General features: G+C 40.9%; 1 protein-coding gene across 5 annotated transcripts in view; it reads left to right on the forward strand.

The window, feature by feature from the left end:
• cadm2a (cell adhesion molecule 2a) overlaps positions 1-22,057 on the forward strand; it is a 203,677-nt gene that overhangs the window by 164,690 nt on the left and 16,930 nt on the right. For all 5 annotated transcript variants that reach the window (XM_034606413.1, XM_034606414.1, XM_034606410.1 and 2 more), the window contains 5 exons: positions 3,026-3,178; positions 6,652-6,789; positions 19,397-19,558; positions 19,967-20,057; positions 20,159-20,337. In XM_034606413.1, the coding sequence (XP_034462304.1) occupies positions 3,026-3,178; positions 6,652-6,789; positions 19,397-19,558; positions 19,967-20,057; positions 20,159-20,337 (723 nt within the window). The remainder of the gene's footprint in view (positions 1-3,025; positions 3,179-6,651; positions 6,790-19,396; positions 19,559-19,966; positions 20,058-20,158; positions 20,338-22,057) is intronic.

A 22,057-nucleotide genomic window follows, 5' to 3' on the forward strand; every position in this document is an offset into this window, starting at 1 on the left:
GTGTGTGTGGTGTACACACCCGACATGAGAAATAACGACCATCTTTACAGGCAGGTCTCACCATTAGCTGAACTGGCAGTGCATTAGACTAAAACTAATTTGGTGTCCGTGCGCTGGTGGTCTTGTATTGATGGCCATGTGTACACACACACACACACAAACAGAAACATAGTGTCACTAGTGCCAGGACTAAAGATATGTCATGTGCTCATATCAACATGTCACGCTTGCTCAGGCTCAGCACACAGCATATAGAGATAACCGCTGTTGCGTTGGACAGGAATGGACAGAACAAATGTAATAATACATTAAAGAGAGAGCAGCTGTCGTTTAGCCAAACTGATTACAGATCAGCTGCCATTTACTCTGGTGTTTATCCTGGAACTAACAAAGCACAGGGTTCCCTCCCCGGGGCCCAGACCAAATGACATGAGATACCATGTGCTCACTGACATTTTTCTACATTTGTCAGCTCTGTGCTTGTTGCAGCATGAAAACACAGCAGCTGGACAGAGGCTGCTGCTCACATGCACGTGTGTCATTTCAGAGTTGACTTGACATTCAGCAGTAACCCACAAATTACAGACATAAGTCCGTGAAAACACAGCTAACACTCTGTGCATTGATTTAATCAATCAAATATACAGAAATGAACAATATTCGGCCGAATTAATTAATCATTCCATTTCCACAAGTTAGATTTAAAACATTGATTAGAGCCCGAACAATAAGGATTGATGCTGATGCCAACATTAGGGAGTGTAAATCTGTAAAAATGAAAGTAATGGCAATGTCTATTAAACCTGAATATAATTGTGAGAACGTATGACTGTACATGCACATTAATTGCCTTTAAATGAATTGCCTGTAAATTGGAGTTTGCACAGTGACAGTATTTTCAGTGATTGGGATCACATGCACTCTCTAGTTTTCAGTATAATGAATATGTTTCTATCTATTGACTTTTATTTTTAAATTGGCAATGATTCCTAAGATGTCATTATCAAACTATTATGACAAAGAAATGTAACCGAGGCTTGATATTTTACATCTCAATAATCTTTCTTATAAATTAAAAAAACATAAATATAACCTAAAATATAAAATACGAACATGAATGCACATTTTGTATACATTTTTTTTTCATATATATTTATTTCAACATGATCGCTGATACGATCCGTCTGTGAAAGGCTGTGATCAGAAGTGAGAAGAAGTTTTCTATATGAGGATAAACTAACTAAGGTTTCCATTTAGCGAAAGAGGAATCGGATGAGTTGTGTGGGTCAGGGGAGGTTAAGGTATTTGGGGAAGAAACATGACTGTTTTTTAACGATGGCTCCGAGCTTGAGGATGTTGAAACAGAGCCTCAGTGCTTTAGATACCTTGGGTCTATCGTTTCTCCCCATACAGCCCTCTGCTCTTTAAAGCACTCTACAAACAGACTCTCTAATGGCCTTTACTTTCCACTCTTCTGTGGAGGTTACAAAACCACACTGCTCTACTTTTTGTACGATTTCTTACAATTACCATAAGATAAGACTCTTCTTTCATGTGCTGCCACATGAAAGAAAACATGAACCCCGGCATGTACACAAGTAACTGTACATGTGTTGTGTTGAATTTAGTCCTCCACAGTCACACACACACACACAGACACACACACACTGCACTTCAGCGAGGTGTGCTCCAAATCACTTAGATGGAGAGTGACATAAAAGTAGCCTTAGCTGCACATATTAAATTAGGTTTGTACTATTGGAGGAAAGGATTAAATAAAACTGTCGAGCCGCCGGGCCACAGAAACAAAATGAATAAAAAGAATTCTGCTCTCAACAATCCACATTGTCTGTCCTCAAGAAGAAGAAAAAAATCACAATGCACCTCTCAGACACAACAGGCATGAATCAAGTCATTTCCAAGGTGTCACCTCAGCGTAAAACCTGAACGCATGCTCCCACTGTATCATAGCTATTAAGTATACAGACTTGTGTGGAGTGTCTCTCAACTGGCCATCCAATTTCAGCAAATCCATTTCAAGTCTCACATCTTGCCAAACTCTCATTAGGCCTCTTTCTCAGCCTGTTATTGCATTATTGATTTCCATTCCTGTTATGTCTTTTGAAAGATTACATTTTCATATAAGTAAAATGTCTACGACGGCTTCCAGGAGAGCAGGCTGTGTGAGAGGGATATGAATACACTTTCACATTCAACAGACAGTTCAGTTTTGAGGTCGCTTTTTGATACGATTTTCTGCATTTATATCTGCTCATAATTAAATGACTCACACGTCACAGCTTGAAGGAATGCTTTTATTTCACTGTAAACTATCACAATAAGCCTCACACTTTTAAGAATTGGCAATAACCACACTCTACCAATAACCAAAACTAAATGGGCAAAATTGCAAATCCTTGTGTACCAAGAGATGTGCTTTTGTACACATAAATTATGCCAAAAGCTTAATTGTCACTTCTGGAGTTATTTCTAGAGGAACAAGGGAAGGGTGCAAGATACTTTGATGATTGCATTCATACTGTTGGTGAATAACATTGTGTGTAGTTAAGATGTTTAGCATTATATTAGAGACGGAAGGAGACAATTTGAACACACCAATTATCTCTCTTTATTCACACTTGTTCAACACTCACAATGTTGCACTTTGTCTTTTCTCCGTCTATTTGACTGCAAAAAATGTAATTAGTTACTAACTTAAAAGAACAAAGAAACAAATAAACAACATTGATTCAAACTAAAGTCATCAGGTTTGTCAATAGAACTTGCTAATATTAATTTGAACAAACTCAACTCATTTGTGTTTGTTATCAATCAAAGTAAATTTGGTTAAGTTGTTTTTCTTTTTTTCAGTTTTATGAGGGCATAATGTCAGACATAACACAGACATACAGTCTTCTGGTTGACATTAATATAAAATATATGTTAGGGAGGTTGTTTGCAGACATTGTACCAGTTTGTGTTGTTAACTAACCGTCCATCTGCCTGTGTCTGTCTCTCTGTCCAGCTTTAAGAGACAACAGGATTGAGCTGGTGCATGCGTCGTGGTCGGAGCTGACCATCAGTATCAGTGACGTCACGCTGTCGGATGAAGGCATGTACACCTGTTCCCTCTTCACCATGCCCGTCAGAACGGCCAAGGCCTACCTGACAGTTCTCGGTAAGTACAAACAAACACGTCGCTGCTTCAAGGACATGTTCATTTCTGAATACACGGTTACATAACACCAGTCGTACCTTTTTCTCACTCTGTCAGGTTTATGCTGGTTTAAAAAAAAAGTGACATTTTCCTCAATTACTGTGAAGACAAGCTGTACTTTTCTCATACTAAGTGCTCCAAGGACAAGACCAATATTCAAAGCCATTACATGTACTAGTTTAAATTTTAAAATACATATAATAATACATCAACATTAACAAACATACAGCATGAATCAGTACAGACTGAATATTAAAAGTACAGCATGTTGCAGAAAGCTGTGGTTATAATAATAATCATAATAATCATAATAGTCATAATGAACACCTTAAACAAGACAAGGCAGGTCACTAAAAGTATGTTGGCCATTGGTTAGTTGTTGTAGAACCTTGTTGTATGTTAATCTTTTTTTCATTTGTATGGTTTTATTGTATTTGTGTATTTTCTTAGTTAGTGTTAGATAAAATAGCCTGTTACAGACAAATAAAAACCACTCTCAGGCGGTGTCCCCCTTTAATAGTCTTTGTGTTTTCATCATGGGCTCATAAAAACCCTTGTCTCATGTCCTGACATTGGCTTTATTTTCTCTCCCAATTAGTTTTGGCTAATGATAATAGTTGTGCCAGTGAGTCCCCATTCACAATAGATTGTGGGAATACTCTCATAGCTCCTAATTTAGCCGACATTTCTCACAAAGAGTCAAGGAAGAGACAAAAATGTTGACGTTAGTGAGGAGGAGTGGTTCACCCAGTTAGTACGTAGCACACAAGGATGTGATTGGTTTTTCATGCAATGAACATAACTTTAAACCATAATTTACAAAAACCTTCCAAATAATGTTAAAACACAAGTCTACTTTTACATCCATTTATTTACCATGCTGTTAATTTCAGTAGTTAATCAATTCACTGTTAGCAAGGGAACATTACTCAGATTTCATCAGCTTCTGCTTTCCAGTCTAAATAAGTAACAATATTTGTTGACATGTAAATCTCCCGTAGACCAGCAAACAAGCAGACGTGAGTCACATAACCAGAAAACCCAAATGGACAGACAACCAGCATGAAACCACTTACTCTCAAGCTTCTTACTCCCATAGCTCATAGCTTCCTTTTTTACCTCAGGAGCTCTCTGAAGGCTTAAGATGTTTTGTAAATAACATCTATGTCTACCAGGACTCTTAACTGTGAGGGTAAATTCATAGAAAACATTGTAATTCTAAGATTTTCTTAGAATTTTGTCAATAGGACCATCTGTTTGTATTAGGAAGCTTTATGAATACCTGAAGGACCATTAGCTGGCTCTCTGTGTTAACAAGCATTCTGAGCATTGGGGACATTAAAGGCTCCTGCTCAACAAGGATATGGAGAAAATTATTTTGCCATTCTGAACAATAGTTAAGGGTTCAAGCCAGGGAACAGAGAGGGGGATTTAATTAAGACTCAAAATGGACTGGGAATGGCCTGATGAGTTCTGGTAATGGACGTTGAAAGTCTTTCATAAACATACAATGAAATGAGCCGCAAATACAATTCTTCAAATATATAAAAAGGTGTATCTATTGTAATGTATATTTAACATGCTATAATATTCAAATTATAAATATCAACAGGCCACAAGTATTATGTCATAGAATTAAGTTTTAGACATGTGAAATTTGGAAATGTTAAAATCTAACTTTGCATGTCAATAATCTTTATTTTTATTTAAAATATGGCCCCCTCACATTTTTATCAGCCCTCGCCATCCTGATTCCAGGCCTGAGACTGACCAATAGAATGAGATTATTGTCCCCACTACCACGCTACAAGCTAAAAATGCATTATTAGACACTGACTTTGATTTATTTTCTTTCAATGACAACAGGAATTATCAGTGGAACCAAGTTTTCTTGCTTTTCTATCACGCATCAGAAATCAAACTCTCATTCCTTTTTCATGTCCCGAAAGCCCTTTTGGTCGGGCACACACACACACCACTGTCACACACAAAACCATGTTGCACAAGGAAGAAGAGAAGCGCACACCCATGATATTATACACTCACACAAACGCACACACACACAGTGCCACACAAATCCAGCAGGAATAAAGTTGTGCAGCCCCTGGCCAGCCATGGGGAACTTGACTGTATAAGATGAACATTGGCTTTGATCTGGTCTCGTTCAGTTTTAGAGAACTCCAGACATACAATGCTCTGAGTCTAATTCACATATTTACACACACACGAAACAGCATTCACTTCGGCTGCTAATGTAGAACGCAACATCGCTAATCAGTTACAAGCGTTGCTGACCCTGTTGCATTTGCTAACAGTTGTGCAGTTAAATTCTGCTTGAAAGATGCTGTAACTGTTTACGTGTGGAGGAGACAAGCTACTATTTGAGAAGGTTTTTTAAACTCCAGCATCTGCGTGCCCACTGCCCAGCGTACGTGAGTGTTCATGTGATATGCATTTTAAGGCGTGTTAGTATGAGCAGGGATTCAAACTGGAGCCTAAACACTTGCGTGGACAGGGATCGTTTTACTTTGAAAACGCTGTTTTATTAGTACAGATGTTGCCTCAGTTCAGGTGGGATGGAACTCACTGCGCACTGTATCTACCGAGCAGCAGCTTTTGTTGGCAGCTTCAAAGGGATGATGAACAGAAAACAGCAGAAGCTTCAGCTGGTAATGAAACGTACAGGAGGCGGTGAGACAAGGCCACAGTCAGTCAATGGCATTGACTGTCAGACCTTTCACTCACTCAGCCTGAGGCAGACTTATTGCTCATTGACATTAGAAAGGCAGACTCTACACACTTAAAACACTCATTATAGGGAAAAGCCAGTAATTAACATTTGCTGTACAACCTCGTGGCCTCCTCTGCGTTCATGAGCCTTTGCTTACTCACATGTACACACACACACACACACACAAATCCTGTTCAGCTTACACTTGTCTTTTTTGTTTTATCATAGGTAGTGCTTCTTTAGTAGAAGTACCCATGGTAACCCAGACATCTGTTCCGTGTAAACGCATTGCTGTTAAATATTTTAAATACAATTTTTCAGTTGTGTGAGCACCATAAATAAAGCTCCATTCACTCCTTTTGTATTCGGGCCGTTGCGCACACAGATGTCTCCCAACCTGGCCAGAGAAAATCAAAACTAAGAGCACTACAAGGTGCACATGAGAAAATGTGGTTCTTTGTAATTCGTGTGAAACGACCCTTAAAGAAGGGAACAGCCCAGTTGTTAGAGAGACCATCTCCCTGATGTCTTCTCGAGCACGACGCTGCTCAGGGAAGCTGCTCGGCTGCAGGCTCCTCTTTTAATCTCCCTGCAGGAGACTGAGCTGGAGGAGAAGATCTTCCAATATGGAATGATAACACTATTGTTGACTTACAGCTGTGTCATTAGTTCCGTCGCTGTGATTTTCAACTCCGTCCTGTAGGTGTGCCCGAGAAGCCAGAGATCGATGGCTTGACGAAGCCCGCCCTGGAGGGAGACCACATCACTCTGACCTGCATCACTCAGGGCAGCAAGCCCGCCGCCGACCTGCGCTGGTTCAGGAATGAGAAGGAGGTCAAAGGTGCGTAACGATTTACATCTGTGTGAAACATAGAGCCTATAGAGTGTTGAATGAGACTCACAGTGACTGATACAAACTTTTGCAGGAGGAATTATGATCAAATCTGATCAAATTATAACATTTTCCATATCCAGGAGTGAGAATGTTTGTTATTTTACTCAGAAAATTGGTTGATTATTGGTTTGATGTCTTTTTCAAATTTGGCCTTTTTGCTAGTTTTCTTTTTTCTATTTTAGGACTCGAACAAACTGTTTAGTGTAGGGATGCACCGATATGGAAATTCTTGGCCGATACCGATATTTAAAACAACAATCTAGCCGATAGCCGATACCGATACCGATATTTGTTTATTACTTGCATGTGGCCTTCTTGGTGTGTAACGCCGGGTTTACACCGGGCGCTGAAGCGCCGCCCCGCGCCGCGCAGCGTTATTCTCAAGCGCGCAGCCGCCTGGCTGTTCACACCGGACCCACATTTCTCCGCGTCAGTCAGCCCGTGATTCTCCGCTTGTTGTTGTATGTAACCCGTTCAATGTCGGGTGTCGGGGGTAAATGACGTATTCTCCAAGCAAGCCTTTAGCCCCCCCCTCTCTCTCTTTTTATCTATATGACTGCTTGTGTGGCTGTAGTGGATGGGCAGAGGGGGACATTTAATTATGTGATTGGGAAAATTGGGAAAATTAAAACTCCAGGACAACAGAAGGGGAATACAAAGTATGGGATGCATATTTGATCATTTATATCATATCAAATATGTCATTTATATCGTTTAAAATTATTTTTCAGTCTGTTTCCTGGCGCGATACGCTCGCTCGCACGCCGAAACCATCGGTGAAGGGCGCTAGCGCGGCGCGGCGCATCGCAGCCCATGTGAACCGCACAAAGGTTTAACAGGGGGGGGGGGGGAGGCACCTGGCTTTCCTTGGCGCTGCGCGGCGCTTCAGCTCCCGGTGTAAACCCGGCGTCAGTGTACCATAATCTGGATGCCAGATTGGCAGGCTGCAGAAAACATACCAATGAATATCGGCCAATGTTATCGGTGAAAGTCAAGTTTATTACCGATACGCCGATAGCAGTAAACGAGGCGAATATCGGCCGCTACCGATATACGGCCGATACATCGGTGCACCACTAGTTTAGTGTATCTATTTAATTTATCAAGTAAACAAATAATTCACTCACACAATTGATTCCCCTTTTTTTCTAATTTTAAAAAGCTAAACTATAATCATCCTCTGCCATTAATCATGTTGTTACAGTACCTGTCTACTGATTTAATATCAAGCTGTAGTTTCCATTGTGAGCAAACAACTTAATTAAACTCACAGTTTATCTCTTTAGAGACTTGTCACTGTCTCCACTGTGCTGTCAGATTCTGAGAAATATTGATTATCATGTGTGAGCGGGGCTCACATCACCTCTATATGCTTTGTAAATGTGAAACAGAGACAAACTGAATGTGTCAGGAAATAAGAATTAGTGTTTTGAAATACTTAAAGTCTCTCACATAAAAGTGGCTCCATGACACGACTGCGGCGGACGTCCCTACAGTGTATATTTGTTTTTCAACATGTTGCTTCAGTTAGAGCAGATTCAGCATGTGTCCTCTGGCCTGAGAGCGATACATTAACCTCCCTTGTTATCAGAGGGGCGCTCTGAATCCCACCGACCGGACTCCACACCTCATTTCCACCCTGCTCCTGCTTTGTTCTGCTTGATGAACCATTCACTTTATAATTGTTTGAAAGGGAGATGAAGAGAGACGCAGGCTAACAGACGGTATGAGAGAGAATATTAAAGAAAAGAGAGCCGGGGACACGGAATGATGAAATTTTGTTTTTGAACAAGAGAGAGAGACAGATGCGGCTCTGTATCAAATGAAAACATAGATCCCAGCGGGGCGTACCGCCACATATCGTTAGCACAGTCGCAGAACTTTTGTCAAGGATTGTGGGTCTTTTCATAAAGTAGATTAGAGACGGAGGACAAATGCAAATCAACAATTTCTAATTTAAAGTGTAAACAAAGAAATAAACTGAAAAAAACATGGAAATGAGTGGAAAGTCAAAATCTCTGAATCTTAGTAAAACCCAACAGACCCAACACTGAAACTCAGGAACAAGGATATCCAGCCGCAGGTGTTTCTCATCCTAACTACTGAATTAAATGTATTTAAATTATCTTCCTGTAAAGCACTTGAGATGTTTGCACAAAGAATTTCTAAAACACAAAGATATTTTTCCCAAAACATGCAGGGTTTTAGATTTTTACCTTTGCCAATTCTACAAAAATTACTATAGTAACAAATGATATCGTCCTATGTGTATTTGGTTTTGCCGATAGCAGTGTCTAGGTCTTCCTTCAGTCACCTGCACATTTATTAGCATTGTTAAATTAATTTACAATATGTTCTACATTTGTATACATATTTCTTTAGATAACTTTTCCAATGCTGTTTCTAATGCAATGAACAAACCTTATCAATCATATCTGAATTATCATGTAAACCACAAATAATCTCCCTGTTCTTATGCTGATTGACACTGACAAAATAAAGCAAAACACTTGTTACTCCCCATGACCCTTATCACATTTTCATGTAAAATAATAGGAATATAATTATAATCATAATAGGAATCTTTCAATTACCTTTGGTCGTAGCTCTCCCTCTCACATGCTGTTAGGGTTTGTTTGTTTCACTTTTTACAATCTAACTAATCACCAAATGTTGTATTTCTATTATAGTATTATGTCCCTACACTTAATATCTCCTCCTGTTGCCCTTCTGAGGAAGATGAAACGAATAGGAGCAGAATATACACTAATTAGCACAGTGAGTATTTTTCATTACCGGCTCATTGTGTCTCAACGGGTGATTATTGCATCTCCCAGCGGCCCAGCAGAGAAAGAGAGAGAGAGAAAAGCTCCCTGTAAAGGCAACTAGAGGCTTAGCCGGGACATTCTTTTAATTTGCCACGGAAAGCGAACAGGTAGTAAGAGATATCCTTGGTGGCTCCAAGTGGAGGTAGTCTCAAGAGGACATGCTTTCTCATTAAGGTCAGATGTTATAATTCTCTCCTCAACTTGGCACACAACTATCTTTAATTTGGGCCTTGTACAATTTTATATGACGATATTATTCACTGTGACAAGGTTGTAGTGCTGTAGCCCCGAAAGGAATTGAGTGTTCAGGTTTGCCCTTGTGTGTGAATGTATTCTGTACTGCACACTTGACATTGTTGAAACTATTATTATAGGTGCAAGTTCATATACATATGTATATATGTACATGAAGTGGTGAATATTATTAGACATAGATTGGACATAAAACAATAAATCAACGTGGTCCTAGAACAGAAAGCCAAACCTCGAGACTTCATTCGAATGTCAGATGAGGAGATTCCTGTCAGATCTGCTGTTGGACTCGTGGAGAATGTCGATGGGAGGTGAAGTTTCAGCTCTCACTGAATTCACTGAAAAGCTCTCCCAGCGCCTGCCACCACAGCCTTTCTACCTGAGCTCAAGAGCAGACAGCTCAGGCTGCTATCTCACGTCACGGGTTTCCCAGGGTCCAGATAAGCAAACAGATAAGCTCCGATCAATGCTGGTTTTCCCCTCACAGTTTTAAGCAGATATCATGGTTATCTCTCAGTTTCATTAACTGTAGCTGGGAGATGATATTGAATCAACGTCATCACATTTACACAGACTTCCTCATATTCTCATCGAACCGTGTTATTCTCACACACTGACTTTGGACGGAGTGAAGACCAATTCTAAAACTGATTTCAACACCATGAAAGGCCACATCTAATCAAACTGAATCCATAAACAGTGGCTAACATTGTCGCCATCATCTTTGTACTATACCCATAGAACTACTATATAAAAGTATAAGCAGTATAATTACTGCAAAGGTTGTTGATTTCAAAGTTGAAAATATGGATTCCCTAATAAATGCCTTGTCTTATCTGACAAGTAGGTCAGTTTTTCGTTAACACTTCACTGCTTAGCAACATATTCTGGACAATTGTCATTCAGGAGAAAGACTATACTGTCACACACTATTTTTGCAACTAATTACTCCACTTTCTTGTGGTTACAAGCCCTGTGTGTGGGGGTGTGCGTGTGTGTGTGTGTGTTTCTCTGTGTGTGTCTGTGTGTGTGTTGTATCGTATCGTAACGTGGAAAACATAACGAGCCCAGCGAGCCACTCTCCCACAGTCTGACTGTCCCCATCTAAAAAAGACTAAATAAATAAACATGAGAGTAAACAAACACAAAGGGGCAAAACATGTGGATACACAATATATATGTATGTATGTATGCATGCAAAGGTGCATGTGAGTGCAATTGAAGTGTTCATCATCCTGACAGGATCGGGGTGTGTTCAGTGTGAAAAGCCATCTGATTGCGGGTGACCATGCTGGGACTAAATGACAATTGTGACATATTGGTGTGGGATCTATGGGAATAGAGAAGATTATATTACCAGCAGAGCCACTGGAGCAGTCCATCACCCATTCACATGCGACACCCTGTGCTAAGTGTGTGTGCGTGTGTGAGCGTGTGTGTGTGTGTTTGTGTCAGATAGAGCAAAACAGACAGATGGAGCAGACAGGCTGCATGTAAGGACATAAGCTTGTGTGTGTGGAACGAAATCCAATATTCTTATTTCTCAGTCTCTTTGTCCCTCCGATCCCCTCAGTCCCCACCCAGTAATGATATATTTCTATCTCAGTTACACACCGTAACCCGGAGAGGCCTGTGCCAATATCACCACATGTAGCACTTGTTTACACACCACTGAACCAGAGGGAACTGTGCGGAGACCAAGCTAGGCATAGATGAAATGAATATTTATTTCAAATAAGGGTGGGGATGTTCGCTATCTGACTAGTATTATCATACTCTCTGACCTAAACTGTAGAGGTTATTGCTTCACCGTGTTATGTGATAGCTCTATTCCGACGGGGCTTAAGGGAAAAAATACAGAGATTTGATTCAGATTTGCTTGCAGTCACATCTCTATTCTGTTGTCAAAGTTGTTAGTCAAGGACAAGGAACTATCCCAGCAAACCTTGCGCTCTTTCAGGTGGTTGTCTGCTGACTTTCCAACGCTCTATCACTCGAGTGAGCCCATCCACTGTGACTGAACCACCTTTTGAAATAGTGCTGACTAATTCCTAATTTAAGGGTTATTGTCCTTGACTATACGGCAAGGTTTTCTCTGGAAGCAGCTATTGAGGAGAGCGAAGAGGCAATAGCTCCTGGAAGTCATTCCAGACGAGATGATGTTGACATTTCATGAGACTGCTGTTGTCTGTGTGAACACTAAAACAAGTTCAGGGTTTAAAAACAAGTTTTGAGTTTAAAGGAAAAGACATTTTCAGTCATTTCAACAGTGCGAGACAACCTTGCACTCTACTTAAAAAGTAGTGTGTTGGGACTGCAGTTAGACTATTCACCTCCCATAGGGTGGGAGTGGATCAATGACCATTAAAGATGTAATTTCAAGATGGCTCCTGCTAGTCACAGTGACATGAATAAAAGATGCTCAAGTCATGCACACAAACACAAACACACACACACACACACACACACACACACACACACACACACACACACACACACACACACACACACACACATACACACAAACACAAACGCATATTCAACCTCTGTATTCTGTAAACATGAGCAGCACATACACAAAAAGGGAATGATAATGTAGGTAGGGTATGGTATTTTAAGGGATGGTATGGTTTACGTAGTTATGGTATGGTACAAAAGAGTATGGTATTGTCAGGTATGGCAGGGTGGGGTATGTGAAGTTATGGTGTGGTAGTCTAGGTTACGGTATGGTTGGTTATGGTAGGGTAGTGGAAGTTAAGGTATTGTAGGTGAGGCTAGGGGGGTAGGATGGAGAAGGATTATGTATTTTATCCTAGGGTAGGGTAAGGGGGGTAAGGGTAAAGTACAAAAGAGTATGGTATGGTCAGGTATGGTAAGGTTGGTATGCTAGGCTATGTAGGAGTCTAGATTAGGGTATAGGTATAGTGGAAGTTGGTGTATGGTAGGGTTAGGTAGGGTAGGGTATATGAGGTATGGTACAGAATTGTTTAGTAGGGAAGGTTATCTCTACATAGAATCACAACTTTAAGTGAAATCTTTTACCTTTTAGTCGAACTCTTCATCCACCTGATAGCTAGAATACAGAGCAGAAATACCTCCATCATAAATATCTCATGAAGGCCTCTACTTTCTTTTATTTCTTTAAACTTAAATGACCCTGTTCAAATATTCTCAATGCATAAGGGAATCTGACTTATCCTTGGTCTCTGGCAGCATAACATTGTGTGATCAGGTTAACAGCCTTCGACTTAAACACTGTGGTGAAAAAAAAGAGCAGATCAGATTGCTACACCCACTGTCTATGTCCATTAAGAGCAACATCCTGGAGGTGGAGCACCTGTCCGCTTTCAAATGCCAAGACACCGAGACGGACCAGACCCCTCTCCTTTTGGAGTGGAAAACCATGAATCATGAATCCACAGCAGACACTCGTGCGAATGCTCAGGGAGTTTCATGTCAGAAAGGACATTATGATACGGGTCTGCCAGGCGCTGATAGAAAGTCTCCTAACATTTAAAAGTGCTCCCTGGTCGTAGTCAGCCGTCAGTTAAGCACAGAGTCATGCTGCTAAGACAGGTCACACAAGCTGGGAAAGCTTCAGGCTGCCAACAAGTGAGAGGGTGCTGGAGGACATTATATCCCATCTCTAGCCCTCACTGCAGCAGGAGCCTGCCGCGTATTAGTGTTCTCGGTTTTAAGTGTAGTCACATCTATTGCTATGCAGCTCATCTGACAGGCAAAGGACAGCCCACAGTTGAGGTACTCGTCGTTTCTTTTTTGCATCCTGAATTTTACTGTTTAAATTGTGTTTTATGCTGCAATACATTTGAATTATCCTCACTCTAACCCACACACAAATTGACATTGTTCCTGTTTGAGCAAATTGTTTTAAATCTCTGACAGGATGCAGTTCAGGGAAGTTGAGTCAGCCCTTAGACCCCCGCTGCCAGGATTAGTCAGCTCTCTTTGGGAATGTTGACAATCCTTCCCCGCCCCGGCAGTCCTCCTCTTGTCGGTCACCCCCCCCATCTTCTTTTCTGGGTTGTCCCGCTCTCCTGTGAAATGGCATAAAAGGGTCAAATTCTCACATTTCTACGCCTGTCATTTCCATTTCTAATCCTCCAAGGCACTCTCTTGGCTCACACCAACGATGCAGAGCCTGGAGCCGACTCCCACAGAACAGTGTGCCGCAGTCGCAGTCAAACACTGCCAGGCTTTTTTGTTAGGGAAAGGCACCACAGGTGAATATGGCAGTAAGAATAAACACATGGTTTACAGTTGACTATTAGTAAGAATAAAGAGTAAGAATAAAATAAACAGTTTAAATGTAGATGGTTATTATATCATGTAGATTATTGTTATATTCATACCATGGTAACACTGCAGAGTGTCAGTTTTGACTAATTGTGAGTATGTAATTAAAAATAAGTTGTGTATTTGTCCTTTCCTGCCACGGCTAACATCCATTTGGAGTGAGGTCTGGTGTATGCAGAACCAAATAGTGTGACAAGCCTTTATACTTTTCCTCTCTTTCATTTAGTAGCTAGGTTTCTGTCCAAATCAAAACCATCCCCAAAAACCGCTGCACTTTTCTCTAAAAACAGAAATTCTGACAATGAATTCTGACAAGTGCTGCAGCGGTGTGTAGGCAGCGGAATCTGTGCAAGACAGACGAGAGATGTGATAACAGTAAAATGGGAGATGGCAGTTCTAGACAATACACACTGCTGCTGGCTACAGGTCTTCTGTTCATATTGTTTAATGAACTAAGAGCTTAGAGATGCATTGTTTGTTTGCTTATTAGTCAAAAGAAAATATCATAAATATCATAAACAAGCAGTTTTTAGAAAGTCTTATTAAAATCTGATGATCATGTTTTGTAATGTAATGTTGCCTCCATCCTGAAATAGTTGAATATCTCACTCTGAACATGTTATGACCTGGATTTTAGTGTTTTATCGGAAATCACATACAAGGAAAAGAGCATTTGTCCTATTTAAGATTTGTTTTGTCAAGATAAAATTAGAATTTTGATTGAAATGACGCATTTACCTTCTGCCAATTGAGTAGATTTCAAGATGTCATACAGTCCTCCAGCATCCTCTTGTTTTTTTTTTCTTCCAACATAAAAAAAGATATCATCATAAGTCGCCATTGGCAGCTGAGAGTTATTGCTTTTCTGTTATAAGTAATGTATTTGCGTGTGTGTGTGTGTGTGTGTGTGTGCCCATGTGTGGGTGTGTGGTATAAAACTTGCCAGATGAGTATGATTGACAAGTCCGAGTTTTAATGGCAGCTCCATGTCATCTGCTCCTTTCAGCTGTGCTTAAAATGCAATAAGATATTTATAGACCAATTATAACTATTCTAACACACAAGCATGCACACACACACTCAAGTACACTTGTACACACACAGTGCAGGAGACACCAGTGTACACGCAGATTGACGCACTTGAATGATGAGATATTTCTTGCTGTTAAGACAACTGTTAATATGTTCTGAAAGTGGATGTTAGAGGACTTTAACCAAAATAATGATTCAACTGAAGCCAAGCTGTGTGCAAGCACATCACTTTGTGCAGTGCTCTTACCCTAAATCACACAGAGGCAATTAGAGTCCATTCAAATCGCCATGAGACAAGAATCGAAATCGGTCCAGACCCTTAAATCACACAGCTGAATTATAAGGAAAGTGCGTTACAAGAGTTTCTTGATGGCTTTTCTTTCTGTTTTGAACACATTTACAACCTCTTAGACAGAACTTTATTATTTTACTTATTTTATAACTTTGAGAAATAATCGTGCGTATAATACTGAAATCCAACCTACAATAAAAAACTATAGGGAAGGTTTTGGGGAGTTTAAGTGAAGGCAGAACTTCAGGTTACTTGATAGAGCCGCATCACTGCGTGCCTACTTCCTAAAATCTGATTTTTAACTGATCAGCCACAATTAAACTTTTAAATTCATGATCATTCATTCAGCCTGTTGGGACAAAAGCATTATAACAAAGTTCTAATCCTCTTTTCAACTTTTTGCTGAGAGAAAAATTTGAAAATAGCTTTTTGTTAAAAAAAAGTTGCATAACCTTTTTGAAATGGGGTTATTTTGTTTTTCAGATAAGTCTGTGTATAATTAACCCTTACTTTGGTGCCAGTTAGAAAGAATCAGACAATCATTGATCCCAAAACTGACCTCAAAAATAATAGAAAAGATTAAGAGGAGAAACACACAATAGGAAGAATCAGCCTAAGGGTCACTTTTAAAACACTACGTCTGGAGAAGAGAGCTTCTAGAGCCGCAGATAGACTGAGGAAGACAAGTTTGACTCTAAGAGACACAAAGACTCAAGAAGAGACAGAGTATGGAAACCCAGAATAAATAGCAGAGATGTGAGCAGAGCGTTTGCAACTGCTAAAGCAGTCTGTGATATTATAAATTCATTCTCCTCTGTTTCCCTGCTCTGAACTCTTTCTCACTCTTCTTTTGTCTCCGGCAATTTCTCTTTATGTGCAGAAATCCAGCCATTTTCCCTCCCTCCTGCAGTGTGGATGGATGTTACTAACACTGCAGACCTGTCACTCATTCATCTCCAGGGGAGGCCGGCTCATTGCCTCAGTTGGGGGAAAGTGACTGAGCGGAATAGTTGATTGGCAGGATGGAGAGGGAGAGGAGACAGTGGGGTGGGAAGCTTAGAAAGTGGAGCAGATGAGCACAGAGGCGAGAAGGATATGGAGCGTACACAGTCTCTTTAAGAGATTCAAACAACGACGGCCACCATGATAGAGAGATGGTGCATGCTGTAGACTGATGCTTCTTGGAATTTGCTGTGATGAGAATACAGAAAAGGAGAGATTTTTAGAAACCAGGGCAACACGTGAATTCAGAGATGAGCCCGGACGGCTGAATAACATTACACAAGTGATTTGTAGGAGGGTGGATGACCAGGCTTGATATGGTTTGAAATACCTGCTGGCACGAAACCAACCACCCCCAAAGGACTGGTTGAACAGGTGTATTTGTATAGAGCCAGTAGATGAAAACAAATGTGGCGTTGGTGAGTTGTCCGAGAACACAGACTTAGCTGTGAGTTTCTAGCCTGTAAGAGGATGTCAGACGCATACTTAACAGCTTTTGAGGTTAAGAGTACATTACATACAAAAGAGATACGTCAGTTTCAAACAATGTAACAGTCACTGCCCACATACCTCGATGCATCCTTTACGTTGGTATGGCTGTTAAGCTATGTATTCACTAGAGGGCAGCACTGAGGCTCGAGTTTTCTTCAGTGTTCCCGATAAGTTAGATGCCTGTAGTTTCTTCCCAAATTGCAACGTCTCTCCTCAAAAACTTCTGCCATTAGTAAAATTTCTTCCTCGTGCCTTACGGTCATCTAACTTGTACTATTGGATACACTGACAACCCCCCCCCCGACCCCTTCCCCAACACCCACTTACAATTTTCAGTGGCACGGCTTTGTTTCCTCATTTTCCGCTGCATCCGTAAGCTTTTAGAAGATCGGCTCCGTCGGTTTCCGTATAAGTGTCTAACATTGAGCATGAATGAGCCTTTAGGATTCATCTGAAGTCGTTAAATGTCATCTGTTACCTCAACACGCCGACAGTTCCCTGAATTATTCAGGTATGAATTTGTGCAGCATCACTCCAGAGACACTAAAGTTTCCCATTCATTCTGCCTCAACTACTAAAAACTTGTTGAAAAGCAAGAATTCATAATAAATCAGCAGGGTGCTCACAGGTATGCAGAGGGGATATCGGTCTAGTACTGGAGAGTCCTTCTGTATTGTGGTGAAACTTGTTGATGCCGCACAGGGCACTGTGACTGAGTACAGCGCCGGGCACAAGGACAGTTTGACGGGGACAGAATAAGTCATTGATGCAGGAGTTGACTCTGTAACCTTCCAGTAAGAAGGGCCTCTACCCACAAGGTGTCACTGCTATCAGGCATGATGATTTATTTCCAGCCAATAACTTTTCAAGGGCACCCGTGTGCTGGTTGAAATATTGGTGTCACGAGGGCTGGTCGTTACACTTGAATCTAATACATTCGGCTTATCTCAGGCTTGTATCATTGGGGAGGTAAATGAAGCTAAAAGGGTAATGACGGAGTCTGCCAAATTTCAGGACATCAGGTAGATAATTTGAGGAAGCTGGGTAGCAGGAGTTCTCCACTGCTTTGGCAATGATTGGGGTGTTGATGGGCATGGAGAGGTGGATCGGCTGTTTGGTTGGGATTACAAGGCAGGTGTTTCAGTGAGTGCCCTGAAAGCAGATTGCACAGATGGAGAGGACTGAGCATAATGATACTTTGCTACAAGGCTGATTGAAGTTATTGCCAGATGTGTGATTGGCCCCTTGTAATGTTTTGTTGTACCAGCGAGGCTGAAAATAGAAAGGATTGGAGGGAGAACTGAAGTGCATTAAAGTGTTTGGAGAGATTTAGATATTGCGTGGGAGCAGCAAAGCCCAGGAAGCGCCAGGCACTGGCAGAGATGGTAGGTGAGGCCAGAGGTGCTTAAAAAGCCTCCAGTGTAAATCACATTTAAAGAGTCCCAACCAGGAGGTGAGCAAATTGGGTTTTTTTTAGAGCTCTGACCAAAACTGGACATGTCGATGTACCAAAGCAGCATCGAGGGAGATGTGTGATACAAATATGTGCAGAGTTACACAGACAGCAGTGATTTTGTTTAGTATTCGTCGGGAGAGAAACATCAGCCAAGGAATAATGTCTGTGGAAAATATCCTCATCAAGTTCTCTGGTTACGTTTTTACCCAGTGCATTCACAGTTGTGATTTGAAAACAGTTTTTTGGACTATTACCGCCGCCAAGGAGGTTATGTTCTCATTGCTGTTTGTCTGTTAAACAAAAACTTCTGAACCAATTTAGGCACGGATCTGGACAAAGGGGTGGATCCAAGAATGTTTTATCCCTTTCTTTAATATAGGCTGCTTTTTTCACATGTTTGCTAATTTCTCCGGAAATAATGTGTGGATCTTGTTGGAAAAAGATATCCATGTTGAGGGGACTGATATCTATGAGCATGTGCAATTTGGCATGGCTTGATTGAATTTCATGAAGACTGTCGGGCCTGAGCAGAAGTATGCGTTCAAATAATTGTAAATTGAGGGCAGGAAGTACATGTAATGCACATGTAATGGACATGTACTTCGGTTTTGTTTATGTAGTATTGGACATTCTTGTAAGTTATTGCTTCTACCAGAACAATACAATACTCTAACATAATATTTTTTAGGGTTTGGTATGATAAAGATATAAAAGAAACTTAGAAAATTCCATTCAGCTACTTGCTGCATTTCATCTGTATGGATGGATAGAAAGAAGACCCAGGTGGAATCTGGCTTTTCGGTGTCAATCACAGGAGCATCACGTTATCCCCATTTGCACGATAAATGTGCCACATCTGTGACATTATGCCCTTTTTCTCCAAAGGTGCCAAAGAGGTGAATGCAAGTGGGAAGACATTTACAGTACGGAGCTCTCTCCAGATGTATGTGGACAGAAACGACGATGGAGTGGCCTACACCTGCAAAGTGGACCATGTGGCACTCACGCAGACACCGCAGCAGGCCACTGAAGTACTGGAGGTCCACTGTGAGTGTGCATGCACACATACACTTACACACATGGAGTGGACACACTTGAGTGAAGAAGAATGATGAATGTTTGCTGCATTCTGTTAGCTTCCATTTAACCTAATAAGAACCACATTTGTCACAGTGGTTATATTTCAATTTTTTTTATTTTTTTTATTTCACTGTTTCCATTATTTACATTGTAACTTTACATTAACATGCATTAAAAAAATATTGTCCATGCAAAAATATGTTGTGTTTAAATTTGTATATGATTTTATATTGATCAATCTTATTTTGTACATAATATTATATCATAATATGTCATTGTTTCAATTTTATTTTGAAATACCATAGTTAGATATCCAGATGATCATGGGTCTCATTATCCTCCACCCTGACTTTAAGCCACGTCTCTCTGTCCTAGATGCTCCTCGTGTGGAGATCATCTGCTCCCTTACAGTTCCTCAGGAGGGTCAGTACTTAAAGTTGGAGTGCGTGTCCATAGGAAACCCTTCGTAAGTCACTCGACATCTGTATGAGTTGATGTCAGCCTATTCTGTAGCGCTTCAGACAAATAAATGTCCTCATCTCTCTTTCACATCCTCTCACCTCCCAGGCCAGATCCTGTGACGTGGACAAAAGACAGGGGTGAAATTCCTGACCTGGACCGGATGATTGTAGAGGGGAGGGAGCTCACCTTTACCTCACTCAACAAGACAGACAATGGCACCTACCGCTGCGAGGCCACCAACCACCTAGGGACCAGCAGTGCTGAATATGTACTCTACGTCTATGGTGAGTAAAGAGGAAACGCTGATTCGTGGGTAGCCGTGCTTCATGTGATGCTGTCCAAAAGTGAAGATGAAGAGAGAAACTCTTCGTCAGTTATTCAACACCACCGACAGATGAAGGAAGTGCAGAAGAGAAAATGCTGCAAGAGGTCGCCTTGGATGCAAAAATGTTTACATATATATATAAATAGTGGAAAATATGAAACTCACAGGCACAGGCAGCAAACTCCATTGGAGAAGCCAGTTTTAAAATACTTCCTGATCTGCATACTGTATCAGTGCTAAGAGTGATTAGTGGTACCATCTCTCACAGGGAGAATAAGGGCCTCAGGTGACACAATTGCCACCAACGCCTTTCCTTAAATAAACCTGCGTCCCAGATCCTCCAAACACACACACACACACACAAACACACACTGGGAGGGAAATGTGTGAGGGAGGCAGAATTTAGTGCTGCGTTGTCAGGAATATCACCAGGACGGATACGTAATTCCTAGTAATGCCAGAGAAGGTGGAGGATAAAGGGACTCACTGTCAGGGGGAAACAGATCGCTCTCCCCCTCTTCTGTTTCTACACTGCCATTTGTCTCTTGGCATTAAGTAATAATGCTTTAAAAGAGGGGGGGGGCAAAGCAGTGACACATCTATGTTCCCTCTGTAATAGGAGCTTAGTCGGTGTGTGACAAGGGACAGAAAGAGGCCGGTCGTTTTTGACCAGAGAGACCATACGACTGGACGCCCAAGTGGATCAATAAAATATATAGAAATCATTGTTATTATTACAGGCGCCTAGGGGGTGTTTCATTTGCTCTCCCATTTAAACAGGGACCTAATCTAATGGAAAACATGAGAGACTAAACCTCTCAGGTGCAGACATGCTTTGCTAGAGCTAAAGTGATTTCGAATACGTTCTGGAATATCCTTGATGGGATTACATTAATAGCCAGATGAAGAGCCGTTTGGAGGTTTTCACTGGTTGGTTCTGCAGCAACATGAGGAAAACTCTGGAATCACGTATTGTTAATTGCTAAACAACATAACAAATGGGCTGAGCACAGACAGTCCTCATGGACCCTCATGGACCCTCATGGACGTGGGCACAAGATGTTGACCCTTGCAGCCTCCGGATACAGAAAGTGTAACCGAACAATGTGTGGCTCTGCTGTCCACATTCCTTAAGTTCAAAAGTTTGTACACTGGCCAATTAGGCTGTCGATTATAAAAGAAAATAATGGATATAGGTAATCAATTTCTCCAGGAAGAAACGCACATCATGACATGCTGTTATAGATCCATGTATATTTTAATGTTCCAAATGAAAGGTATTTTAATAGCATTCAACTTGATCTTCAGCTAGAAGTGTGCAGTGGTGTGGGTTGATTAAAATTAAAATGGGTACATCAAAGCAAGGTCGTGGTAAAATTCCAATGTTATACAACAGTTTTCTCCAGTGTTGCTGCCAAACGATTTTTGATTTTATGACTCATCCCATACTCTAACAAGGCAAATCGAAAGATATAAACTTCATTGTTTGCTTTTTATGATCAGAGGTCTTTTTCAAGCCCATCAAATATGCAGTAATGCCAATGTTTACCGTCCTATTGCCGAGATATTTAAATGAATTATTGTTGTACTGCTATTTCCATTTATACCCAGAAAACTGGTCAGCACTGAGGAGGGAAACCTGAAATCAAATTAATAAAGGCAATAGCAGCATATTGTTT

Source organism: Hippoglossus hippoglossus, chromosome 14, assembly GCF_009819705.1.
Source record: "Hippoglossus hippoglossus isolate fHipHip1 chromosome 14, fHipHip1.pri, whole genome shotgun sequence".
NCBI classification, from domain to species: domain Eukaryota; kingdom Metazoa; phylum Chordata; class Actinopteri; order Pleuronectiformes; family Pleuronectidae; genus Hippoglossus; species Hippoglossus hippoglossus.